Below are 13719 nucleotides of genomic sequence, written 5' to 3' on the forward strand. Positions count from 1 at the left end.
ATGCCGCAGTGCTCCCGTGAGCGAGCAAATAAAGTACCGTCCAGCATTGAGCGGGCGCTTCCATTCATGGTTTCTGGGCGCAGGCGTACAGCGGGGAAACCGCATGGCGCTGCCCGGGGAAGGGGTTCGCGAGAACTCACCTACGCAGAGCCCCCGGCATCGCGATGCGTGGGCGACGTGGATGATTCAGAGGTAGAGCGAGCCGGAGTAAAGGGCGGACGGTTCTGTTCCTCGCGCGCCGGCTCGGCTCGTGATCCCCGGCTCGTCGGAGGGTGGCACGCTGCTTCCTTCAAAGAAAGCGGCTCGCTCTCGAATCGGAATCCTCGTCGGTATCCGCGTGGTACGTGCAGCTTCACGCCGCTCCACCGCCGCGCCGGTCGTTTCCCGTGACGTGCAACGTGCCCACGCTCGTTGACACGTCGAGCGAGTTCCGGGGCTCTCTTTGGAAACGTACCTTCCCCGGGCGAACCACCTGAGATCCTTGTGCCAAAAATACGCGAGCGGGTATATCGCTCAGCGGCTCGAGGATGAGGCGCGGGAAACTCGTGGAATATACGCGATCGCGTAAAGACGATTATTCTGGAATCTTTTGACTTGCATATCCTGTTACTTTTTTTATTTTTTTTTTTTCGAAGTTCGCGCTTTTTTGCGCATCGTAGGAAGATCACGCCGGGACGATAGAAATAAAGTTCTGTGGACTTTTGCGTGCAACGTGTCTACTCACAACCGTAACGAACGCTTTCCGGTTTGACAAAAATTCATGTGCTGATTGTTATTTCGTGGATCCTCTATAGGTAATTAATAATACAATTTTTAAGTGCTCATCCTTCATCCTTTATAACGCTTCATGCCGGGTCTACAATGAGTCGGTAGTCCTAAGTCTTATCGGTGAATCGGTGAAGTTAACCAACAACCGATTTTCTAAGATTGACCAAATTCGACTTCATTCCTTCCTCTTTAATCGAGCTAAACGACTCGCTGTACAATTAACAACTATTAGATGCGAAAAATCATAGTTATCTATTTATAATGGGTTGAAACTGATTAAGACTTAAGATTTCCGACTACCGATTCATATTTGATGCCTATCCGGCATCATATTTCTTTAAAACGTTAAATGGGTTTTCTAAGTTGTTATCTAAGTTTACGTCTCAAATCATAAAAAATTGACCAGTTACAGTCAAATGTAAAAAAAATTATCGTGACCATGAGATTAGATAGCCCATTGTAGAAAGCTCATTTTAATCTTAATCATAATCTTATTGTTTGACTTGTTCACCCAAGCAGAACAACAAGTCATTATGATATCAAAATGATATCAAAATGACTCCAAAATAATTATCATTAAAAGTCATTTTTCAATCATGTCTGATTCATTTTAATGTCATTTTGACATTATCGTGACTTGAGGAGCAGACTACCAAAATACATTTTGTCCAAGATTTTATTTTTTTAGTTAAGATAGTATATGCTCGTATTCTTATTCAGCCTTATATTTAAGGCTTTCTTAAATTTATCTTCAGATACTTTACGAATTATTTCATTAACTGCTGAGCATCTAAAAATAAATTTAAAGAACTTGACTATGAATACGGGCAATAGCGTTCAATATTAAGAAACTCATATTTTAAGCTACTCTACAATATTCTGAAAGCATTTCTACACTTCAATTTATATACTGAAAAAAATCTTGACATTCGAAGTGCATTATGTCCTTTAACTAGAGACAAACAAAATACATTTGTTTAACATTTTTAGCGATTGTTTAGTAATTTTGTCGAACATTTCACATCTTACTGATTGGCAAATGGTTATTTTCTGTAAGGCGCGCAATTTTCTTGTGGTTTTCTTTCTCGTTTTCTAAAAATTATAAATTTTTGACAAAATGCATTTTGTGAAGTAAAAGTCTGCTCCTCACTTGTTGTTCTACTGGGACACCTTTGACTCGTTAAACTTTAATCAGAGATAATCTATTTAAAAAAAGACAATTGATATCAGTTATTACTTAATAAATTTTAGTTTATCGTTTAAATGTTGTAAAAATATTTTCCCACGAAAGAGCATAAAAATCGTATTATTAAAAAAATCGTAAACGTGTGACGAGGAATCAATGCTAGCCATTAAGGCTTAATTAGAGATCCTCAATCTTGCAGCTTAAAGAACACACAATGAAAAATCAACGAAGTAACTTTATTTTGATTTTTAACTTTAATAATAAAAAAATCATCACTTTCATTTTGATGACGTCAAAAGAAGATCATTGATTTTGATTTTCTCTTGATTTGATCGTTTCTTAAAAAATCACCAGTAATTATTTTGTCATCAAAATAAGAATTAAAAGAAGGGATATATGTAATGTTTTTTTTTTATGAATATCTTATGACTATCTTATTCTAATTTGCTTACTAGTATTATCTTATCCATATTGATTTATTGAAAGTGATAAAAATGACGTACATGTCAATAAGAAATTTATCAAGGCTCTAGGTTCAACGGACGCGATTATTCTCGCTGTTAAGTAGTTGAGCTCAAGCATTACAACAGACGATCCCTCATCTTCTAGCTAGCAGAGTTCCACGAGAATTCGCAGTTCTCCCGGCGTAGTTGTAGACATGCAAAGATTCTACCCTTCTGCATCTGACACGAGAGATCAACTATACTGCGTCAATGTCCAGTCGTCGGGGGCGTTAATCTTGGAGAGATACACAAGCATAGACATCCCGGAAAGCATGCTCGCCACACATCAGTACGATTGCTTCGTGGAGAAGCGCTCATACGAGAGGTGAGACTTGATTTTCGGCCTCAGTTATATCAAAGTTGCCACAAATCTGAAAATCAGCGAAATTAAAGACGATCAGAGAAGCAAAAGTAAGAATTTTGCAAAATTTTCTAGAAAAATTCTAAGAATTCTTGACTTTAATAAAATTTAATATGCATATATATATCATACCTATGTAGTTTTGGAATATTATCAACTTAACGATTGAATGCAAACAATGTCAGCAACATTAATAGTAATTAACATTATTATGTTAAATTGCTCTTAACAAAATATTTGACGGTTTTCAAATTAAGGTGAAAATACAAAAAAATATTTCAAAATATTATTGAAAGTCAGAGAAAATCAAGAAATTTTATCTGGAAAAGTTACGATGAGGAAAAGTTATGATAAAGAATTTGTGACAACTTTGTAATATCGTCTTTTCGTTCACTTGTCGTTGATTGCCATTCACTTTATCGTGTTGAATTTTATGAGACTTATCACCCTGCTTATACCCAATTCCACTAATGTAAACTTAACTTTAATCTCAATCCAATTTACTTTTTATCTTTTTCTAATTTTTAGAATTAAAGAAAGAGAGAGGAAAAGATAAATAGCAAGCTAAACTAAGATTAAAGTTAATCTACATTGATGGAAACGGACGTTAGCCGCTTTCATCTTTACGTATCTGACGTCACGTTGTTCGCGATTTTCCGGGACTCATGTAGTCGTGAAACATTTCAATGGTACGGCATTGAAACGTGAACGAGAGCGAAAGTGGCAGGCGACGTCATTCAGCCCACCGATGAAAACGAAGGCGGCGGACTCCGACCGTACTTATAAAAAAATACGTCGATGCAGGCTTTCTGTAAACCTTACAAATGCTACAGATTTAGACAAATCTAAAACCATTAAAAATACAGGAAGCTTTGACAATATAATATTTGTCGAGGATTCATGTTAACTCTCAACTGTGAATATGAAAACTCTTATTACTTATTTTACAATTTTAATTGCATTAATCGACAAAAAAATTTAGTCAAGTAATTTTAATCAGAATAGGTGGTTCTTATAGTTTTTGACGCGCTACATCCAAATATACGAGAGAAAATGTTCTATCACATTAAATTAAAAAAAATGAATTAAATATCTCGAAAACTGTAGATCTCGTTAAAAATAAAAAAGAAATTGAAATCCTGAAAAGTGCGTTTTTGAAGGGTTTTTATTTCATTTTTTTTTTAAATCTGATAGAATATTTTTACTTGAATTTGGATTCAGCGTGTTGAAGCTGTAAGAAGTACTTATTTTAATTAGAGTTCTGTAACAAAAATTTTTTGTTGTAAAAAGACATGTTTTTTCATATCAGGGATCTATTGAGATAAAATGTCGTTTTTCTTTTTTTTATAAATAAAACTTAATTCTCTCTCTCTCTCTCTCTCTCTCTCTCTCTCTCTCTCTTTGTGCACAAGTATCAAGGAATTACAAGAGAACATAGGGGAGAACGATGTTTAATCCTTTTTTTTTTCTCTAATCACGTAAAAATATTCCTCTAACATCTTCTAGCTAGCGTAACTTTTACAATTTAGAAGGATTGAATTTTACGTGGAAAATCATGCGGAAAAAATGAAGCTCACGATAAATCGTCGGTATGGTGCTCTTCAAATATCGCACAATAAAAGCGAAATAAAAATTCTCGAATAAACTCACAAATCGATACGCGAGCCAGACAAAGGCATTTTGATACAAACGAAATTTGATCAAGCCATGTCGAAACACGAGAGACAAAATATACAGCAGACCCATTGTACATATATTTTGGACAAATATTGTCGAATCACGCATGCTCGTCTATATGCAGGGTGGTATGATCCGTTCGTGCGCGTATGTAACGCTCATAGAGACGGCACGCAGCATGCCGCAGGTGTACGGCCATTTTACTTTCTCCTCCTTCCTAACCCTCGAGAGGAAAAGCGGATCCGACCTTGGTCGCCATGGCGATTTCAAGGATATTACCCTCCACATTCGCGACAGAGCGTTCCGGAAAAAGTACTTCGGATATGCTTCCGTTCGATATAAAATTGAGTATAATAATAGAAACATAATAATAGAAACATAAAATTATAAGGCATGAAAAAACAACGCGAATTTTGTTAATTTCGATTCTTAACTATGACGTACGCTGATGGTACATCAAATCGATAGTAGACGATTATCACACAATATATGTGCGTTTTAATTGAGATGAATATACGGGGTGTTACCTGACTTTGTGCGATATAGCAAGCATTGACACATTCTTGAACTCATTCCTAGTTTTAATACTTAAACATTGAGGATGTAATAGTTTTTTCGCACATTTAAGCATATATCGTATGCGATAACGAAGGAAGTCCAATCCAGTACTCGATGTAATCGATGTTACGCATTCATACATTTAGACAACTCAGATAAAATTTACAATTAAAAATTCCTATTTACTCACTATTACAATTTTAAAAGCGAGAGAATACATGATAAAAATTCTTCTACATTATACTATATAAAATATATCGAAAACTGTTCTCTTGTTTCGGTGAGAAATTTAAATCATATCTATTTCAATATATTATTAATTGCGAATGTAACTTATTTCGTTTTTAATTACGCACAATTTATTTTCAGATAATTGGTTATTTATTAATTAACGAAAAAAGGGAATTTTCGGTGTATTTTATAAGCTGGTTTTTATTAGTTAAGTGTCGTTTTATTGAAATATATTTTTATATTAATACATTTTCTAAGAATTTTTATCGCGTATTTTTTCTCGCTTTTAACATCATAGTCTGAGATAGTAGTTCTGAATGAACAGGAGCCATTTGCTTTTACATTTACCAGTCATGCAAATACCACATTACAGAAAAACGAAACTTACAATTCGATTTTTCTAATAAATGCGGAATCACGAGAAAATAACGCTGCTGCTTGGTTTTAATGATTTTAAAACGATCTCTTTCTCAAAATGTTATAAAGAGAGATATTAACGACAACGATTTAATCTTGGTTTTAATATGTTTCCAGCAAAGCGAGGGAACGATATGATTTTGGGATTAATCCAGAGAATATATCGTGCGGTATAAATATACAGACTTGTTGCTTATTACATTTTTTATGTGAAAAGCAAACTTTTCCATGGCGAAATTAAATATTGTTTATGTACAAAATGTTCACATGAGAATATATTGAATTGGGACAAAAGTTCGTAGCGTTACTTTATTTGCGTCATGTCTACATGTTTTAAAAAAAAAAGGCAAATATACCATTTGATATAGCAAAGTTGCAGCTTTAGAATCTGTTTTTTTTTTTTAAATTGCGGTACGATGATTTTTATTTACGAGTTATGAATAATTAAAGAAAAAAAATGCTCCTTTTCTTTAATAACAAAAAATCTGAGAGATGAATATTTTTTATAAGAAAAAATTTATCTCAAGTTGAGTATTAAAAATTAATGCTTAGAAATAAGACACACTGTATAATCCGAATATTGTACCGAAGTGACCTCATCATCGTGAGACAAATCCTTGTCAACAATGCGAGACTTGATCGGTTTAGTTCGGTGCGAACAAAAGACCGTGGTGGTTCAAATATCAACAAGCTTCCTTGCAAAAGCTCGTTTCGAGAAAAGTACAGGTAAGTCGTCATATCGACGCGGTGGGCACAGTAAAAATTACAGCCGATCGTTCGAGTGGAATTTCGACATATTTATCAGTTTCCAAATTTTGGATAATATCTAATAATAAATTTATCTCGCAGGCGTGAAAACGTCACTTCTTATAATGCCCGATATCTTGTACAGTATATCTTAGATTCCTAACGTATTATTTCTTTTTGTTAGTAAGTTTTTTTGTCGATGTGCAATTGATTTTTCATAAAAAAATCTCAAGAAAAATTACCATTTATATTGTTTTAAAGTTTAACGATATATATTTTTCAAATTTATTCATAGCTGTCAATTAACAGGACAGGATTGTCATCGCCAAGTCATGCAAATACGCAATAAAAATGCATAAATGCAGCATAAATGTAATAATCGTGCACGATAATAGAAATCGCGATAATGTTCATACGCGACGTGAAATATGTTTTTACATGTATATCATATAGATACTCGATAAAGCAAGCGCGTTTAGCAAGCAGGACGTTTTTGCCCAAGGTTGAAACTGTTACAATTTCAAAGAAATCTTGTTGTCATATGTAAATAATATCTCGAGAGAATTATCGCATTTCGTTATGAATAAGTGTAAAGGTCACTATGTCTACACTATTCTCTTCTTATTATTTATTGTTAGTAAAGAATATATATATATATATATGTATTATATAATAATTATATAATATTTAACCGTTAAAAAAATTTAAATAACTTTCTAAAGAATAAATTTTTACTTAAAAAGCCACGAATAAATTTTACTTTAATCTCAAAAAATCTCAACGCAATATCTGTCAAGTTTTTTCTCTTCGGAGCTGTTATTGATTTTCGTTCCGTTCAAATATAAAACTTATCTTTTTCTTGAGACTTAAATTTCATTAAATCCCAAAAATTCAAGTGGATTTTCTAGAATTTCTAGATAAAGAAGTACAATGAGAAAAATCTGATAATTTTGTGAGTCTTCTGAGTCGCAATACTCGATTAGATAACAATCATAATTCATAATAGGAAATAGCATAATAGGAAAATACGTTGATAGGCCTAAGAAGATAGTATACTGATCGCAGTATTTCAACAGCTCGCTATAACTATTGTTTCAGGAAAACAAGATTTTTCACTCGTACACAGGAGACCTCCTTGGAACTTTACCAACAATTTTTGCCCACCACAATGAATCAATTAAAATCTTCTCGCAACCGCCATTCTATGCAAGTAAGTGCCTACAAATAATCTGTAATCTTACAGAATTTATATGTGCAAAAGCTGTTGCGATTTATTTGAGGGACAGTTTTCAAGTACATATGTTAGTCCTTTATTATCCATGTATACAATGTATTCTTTATAGTAAAGTTCTTATAATAAACAAAAATTTAAATGATAAAATAAGGGATTAGTGATTGATATATCATTCGTGAAAAAAACTTTGAAACTTTTAGAGTGAATCTTACTTCGAAGAGTGAAATCTCAATCTTAAAGATTGAAAATTAAACCATTCTTTTTCAAGATTAGCTCAATTTTTACTCTTTACAGTGACATTCCACTCCAAAGAATTTAAAGAACAAGTATGTGTGGAAGTAAATATGTCAGACATTGTTTGCTTTATAACTTGACAATCTTTGTCAAAAACTTATAGTATTATATAATGATGACACTGCATGTAACATGCATTGGACCTGATATCAGAATATTTGAAAATTGCCTTTCAAATAAACCGCAAAGAATTTTAACGTACTTGTTATTTTTTCATTAAGGAGAATTTTACATTTTTCTGAATACGTCACACGATTTATCGATTCTTGTGAACTGTTTATAGATTTTTAATTAAGCTAGTAAACGCCGAATTTGTTAATATAGAGTAAAGCCACACGAAAATTTGTTTCAGCTTACAAATAAGCCGCGAAAACAAGATGATCAACATTTTACGCCAAGGAAGTTTACTATTGCTAAGAAAGTCCGCTCATTTCCGGATTCTAATTCAGATCGCTTTCTGAAACAGTTTCCTCCGGGGAAACTATCGCAGCAGCATTCCAAGGATAATTCGTTTAGCCATTCGATTCTCAATCATGTAGATTCTTTGAACGAATATCCAAAACTGTACAGTCCAAGACCTACGATTGCCAGTTCATTAAGCTGTTCGAGTGAGAGTCGGTCAAGCTCTTCGGATGACAATCTAGCGACCCATTCGCCAATTCACCAGCTGGATACCGATTCTCCGGATCATTTCGACTATTTTCGAATGTTTGAAGATGCTAGCGTAACGGATGTACTCGGTCCGAACTTCTCAAGCGCTAACTATCACGAGGGCTGCAAGGTGAACTATGAGACATTCGAAGATCTCAATATGAATCTTCTGAAGATCGATCTGCTAGACGACATCTCCTCCAGTCGACAATCACTCATACATGAGGAACATTGCCCAAATGCTCAGGGAGATGCGCTCAACGATTCATTAATAACATTGATGACGAAAGATCTGGAGAAAGACGAGAACGATATAGCTATACCATCACGGGAGCAGCAAACTCGTAGCCCAAGTAGTCAAAGAGATCCATCCGATTTGCCGCTGATACCGTCGATATCAGAGGAATTAGAGATAGAGAATGAAATAAAGAAGGAAAATAACTTGAAACAGCAGTTACCTGCGAGAGTCTTAAATGTAGAAGAGAATGCAGTTAGCACAATATTGATGGTGAACAAGGAAGAAGCGGCGAAAGAAACGGAGGAGGACCGATTCAATCATTCCGTGAGAGCCATGACGTCGTATAAATGCAATGATCATCCATACACTCAACTATTTTACTGTCAGACTTGCTGCAGGACAATCTGCAAGGAATGCGCCACTCAGTGCATTCATAAACATGTAACGGTGGAGTTTGTAGAATTCCTCGAATCCGCTCAGCGTCAGGCTGAAGAGGTGCTGATCGAGGCCTATCTCGGGATCGACGTCCTCGTGGATGATATGGAAAATATGGGGGTGAGTCAATTAATTGCTTGTGAGTCAATTAATTATATTACATCGTATGCTTCTTTTGCAGTTGGACATAGCAGCATTAGATCAGAGAACCAGGGAGGCGCTCACTGATGTGAAGTACTTTTCACGTAGAATGTGGTCCGCGGTGGAAGAAAGGGAGAAGAAATTGTTTAAACAAATCGTGGAAACGCGTCGATGGAAGTACGAGGTTCTTCAGGAGAAGTACATGAATTTAAAAGAGGATAAAGCACGGCTGATACAGGCCATCAGTGCACTCAAATGCGCCATCCAAGAGGCACGATCATCCCCTGACGATCTTTTACAAAAAAAAGATATGGTATTGGCTGAGGTACATATTTTTATTATATATACAAATTTATTTAACTTTTGTTACAAATATTTAAATATCTATGCAGTTGTGTCTCAAAATTATTAACATCTTTTTCTAAGATTGTAATTAACATTAATATAATATTATTAAATTGCTTATCGATTTAATTTGCGATATTATTACTCCAGTTCGGCTTATGATTGCGTTTCAAGACTGAAAATGATTTCGGTTCGTAGTTTGCAGATCATAGCTTAGACCGTTAAGGCTTTAGTTACTCCTCAGTTGTGAATTTACAAAGACATTTCTTAAATTTTATAGATTTGGCAGATCCGTCAAAGTCGAAAGACAAAGGCTCGGTCACTTCGAGATGAGAACTGGATCTCCTTCAGGAGTTCCGATAACAACGTGCTGTCCGTGATCGCCAACGGGGGAAACATTTTAGTGAACGGCCCGGGCACGATCGGAGATCGTCTACCGAATCGCGATTACAAATCGTTGCAATCGTACTTCCCGTACGGTATAAACGAGCAAATGATGCAACCGATTCCGCGCGGTCGTCCGATAACTGACTACGATCATAATATCTGTTTGCCTAATCGAAAACACGAGTTGCAAGTTAGGAGCACAGACGTTATAATCCTTGGCTACTTTGGTGAGAACAATCCTGATAATCTTTGCCGTCCGTGGGGATTAATTTGTGACAACGAAGGTAACATTATAATCAGCGATAGATCCAATAATCGTATACAAATCTATCGCGAGGACGGTACGCTCGTCAGAAAATTCGGGACCTACGGCAACGGCCCTTGTCAATTTAATCGTCCAGCCGGAATTGCCGTCGATGCCAGACGTCGTCTCATCGTGGTCGATAAGGACAACCATCGCGTGCAGGTTGGTGACACACACTGCATCCCAGCAAACACAAATTAATAGTAATGTAACAGTTGTTCATTATACGCATATGTTATATTACAGTTTCGTTGAGAAACTATAACTAACAATTATGTTACTGTTAGTCAGTGTTTGTTGGGTTAATGGTTTATGCATGATCCTCTCATATAATATCCTTTCAAGCGTTGTATTTAGATTATCATTCGAACGTGTAAGCTACAACCGATAGCATTACCTACGTTTCAGATTCTGACAATGGAGGGTGAATTCCTGAGAGCTTTCGGTGAGCACGGTGAGAAACAGGGCCAATTCTGCTACCCATGGGACGTGGCAGTGAACTCAGCTTGCGAAATTGCAGTTACAGACACGAGAAACCATCGTGTCCAGCTATTTAGCCCTGAGGGTATTCCTTTACGCATGTTCGGCGGCCAACCGCATCTATTGAGGTATCTTGACTCGCCGCGCGGTATTTGCTTCAATAACGAGGGCAAGTTGATTGTCACGGATTTCAACAACCACCACGTATTGATAATTGACTATAACATGGTAGAAATGCGCATACTTAAATGTGAGAAAGAATCAAAAGGCAAGAGGCAAGATGGAGAAACCGGTGATGGACAGAACGAGGAGAACACCCCCACGTTTCAGAGGCCTCAGGGCATTATTGCTGCCGACGACGGTAGTATTCTAGTCGCAGACTCTCGTCACAATTCAATCAAGGCGTTTAACTCGGTTGGTTCGTTGATCTATTCCTATAAGCCTGGTCAGGAGGAAATGGACCGTCCATTGGGTATAGCCCTTCATTGGGACGGTAGAATGGCGTTCACGGATTACGGCCGTAATTATGTTCGCTTAGTAAAGCTGGAACATCACATGGACCCGATGCCGAGGAACGCTATTATGTTTGGTTGACGCTTCAGGATCGCAAATGCGTTGTCCTCATGATTTAGCGGAAACGTCAGATGGCGAGGTTTTTGTTTGGGTCATGTGTGACCAGTACTCGCTGCCACGATGACTCCATCAAAAATGAATGGAAGCTATCGTAATTTTTCCTATTTGCAGCGCGTGGCGGGATTTTTGAATCACCAGTAAAAATTGCTCTAGCCATAAATTTTTTGTCGGAAACGGGAGGGTAAAGTCTTATTGGTGAAAATAATAAAATTGACGATGTGCGGTGAAAGTTAATATTTTTGGGCGCGTGAAGCCGCTCATTGTATTGTACATGTTCAATTCCATGTACACATATACATACATTACACACGTATCAATCGTCCCTGAAATAGACGCACGAAAGCTTATTTTCGCTTTCAGATTCTTTTCACTTCGTGAATGTGTAATCAGCGAGAAAATATTTCTCCTGCTAAAAATTTCGCCCGCGTCGCGACATCGCTTTATCGACGCTCAATTTTACTCTAAAAACAAGAGTTGTAATTTATCATTTTAGTATATCTATATTCTATAACGTTCGTTCAAATAATATGCGATTTTTATCTTTTCCGATTAACAATTTATATTCTCATTGTTATTTATGTTATTTTTAAATTGTACCATACGTAATTGTACCATATGTAATTTTATTGTGTAATTTATATACCTCCTCATTGGATGGACATACGAAATGCTCACGTAGCTCAGATATTTTTAGATCTTTATTCTTAATCATAAATGAAACAGTAAGATATTGAACCAAAATGGAGGAAAAGAATTATACGCTATGTGTTGTAAATAATTAAATGATTACACAATCGATCGACAGTACATTGTTAAGAAAAATAGTCTCGAAAACAGTAGGAATTAATAAAAAACGAAGGAATTAATGAATTATAAATCCAGATATAATCAGCGATCATGTTTTATTAATATATTATTTATTGTTCAGAAGATTCGATTATTAGTCGAATTATTGTAGATGTGTTTTTTCTTATTTCATATATTATTTTATGACCAATGAGCTTTAATTGTTTCTTTTTACAAAATTAGATCATGAATTTAACTAACTTAAATTTCGTTGCAAATTTACAAGGTTCGCTTATCTTCTTTAAAATGCAATCATGCATAATGCTAATCACAATTATATGAAATCAATTTCGGAAAAGGAAAAGTAGAAATTGCGATAGATTATTAATGTATTTTTATACTTTAATTTTACACTTTTATAATATTTTTTTGAAAGTGTGTAATAAAATGTATCACAATTGAGTTATTTTATGTGTATTATTTTTTTAACAATATTTGACTTTTTGATGTATATAAAATACAGGGTGCTGATATAACTATCATATATATTTTAGTCAATAATTTTTATGATCGTTTTCAATTTTTATTAATTTTTAATAAAACAGAAAATTTTTCACAATATTTTCATTTTTAGTATGTAATAGAATTATTTAGCAAATAAACTGAAATACAGAAATCTCGATAATAAAGTAATATAGCAAATGGGAGTAGCAACGTGATTGTTAATTGAAATGCAACATTTTAATATATAATAGCTATCACATTATAAATTTTTCAAAAAATTTGTAACGCGATGGCTATATACTATATTAAAATTTTGCACTCCAACAATAGCGTTGCTACTCTCATTTTTCATATTATTTCTACAATTATTTAGCAAATTAGAAGATCTTTAATTCAGCCTAAACTTGAATATTTTACATAGTAATTTATTATTACTCGAAATTTACTTTTACTCATCTTTTATATTTAGTAAATTTATTGATTTAATAAATTAGGTAGTATACGAAGAAAAAATGTCGATCGAAAAACAGACAATGCGATATCTAGAATAAAATGTCAAACTGGATGTAAGAGCGTCAAGTAAAATAATGGAGAAGTATCCATCCAGAAGAATCAATTTTTTATTTTCCAAATTTTTGGAGCATCACTGTTCTCTTTAAAAAGTCGCCGAAAAAGGCAACATATATTTATTATTAGTATCGTTAAGTATTAGTCAGTAAGTTCATTGTTAAGGTAATTATACCTAATAATGTTAGACTTCAATGTGATTTAATCGTTATCATGGTTGAAGATCAGTACAAAGTGTGCGTGCGTACGAGAGCGAGAGAGAGCGAGCGAGC

At 34.9% G+C, this 13719-nt stretch overlaps 1 protein-coding gene across 1 annotated transcript; it reads left to right on the forward strand.

The window, feature by feature from the left end:
• Nucleotides 1–2711: 2711 nt before the first annotated feature.
• On the forward strand, nt 2712–11926 carry LOC108751366 (E3 ubiquitin-protein ligase TRIM71-like). Its single transcript, XM_018491487.1, has 6 exons — nt 2712–2782; nt 7547–7658; nt 8308–9420; nt 9482–9766; nt 10067–10639; nt 10886–11926. Exons 1-6 carry the CDS (start codon nt 2730–2732, stop codon nt 11549–11551), a joined length of 2802 nt encoding a protein of 933 aa, XP_018346989.1. The 5' UTR covers nt 2712–2729; the 3' UTR covers nt 11552–11926.
• The last annotated feature ends 1793 nt before the right edge of the window (nt 11927–13719 follow it).

Source organism: Trachymyrmex septentrionalis, unplaced genomic scaffold (assembly GCF_001594115.1).
Source record: "Trachymyrmex septentrionalis isolate Tsep2-gDNA-1 unplaced genomic scaffold, Tsep1.0 scaffold44, whole genome shotgun sequence".
Classification (NCBI taxonomy): domain Eukaryota; kingdom Metazoa; phylum Arthropoda; class Insecta; order Hymenoptera; family Formicidae; genus Trachymyrmex; species Trachymyrmex septentrionalis.

Bases quoted from the DNA above. Each gene is read 5' to 3' on its own strand.
- LOC108751366 (XM_018491487.1), top strand. From the start codon at position 2,730: ATGCTCGCCACACATCAGTACGATTGCTTCGTGGAGAAGCGCTCATAC. The intron at 7,659-8,307 runs GTAAGTGCCTAC...TATAGAGTAAAG, and splicing joins GCAACCGCCATTCTATGCAA to CCACACGAAAATTTGTTTCA. The intron at 9,767-10,066 runs GTACATATTTTT...TAAATTTTATAG, and splicing joins AAGATATGGTATTGGCTGAG to ATTTGGCAGATCCGTCAAAG.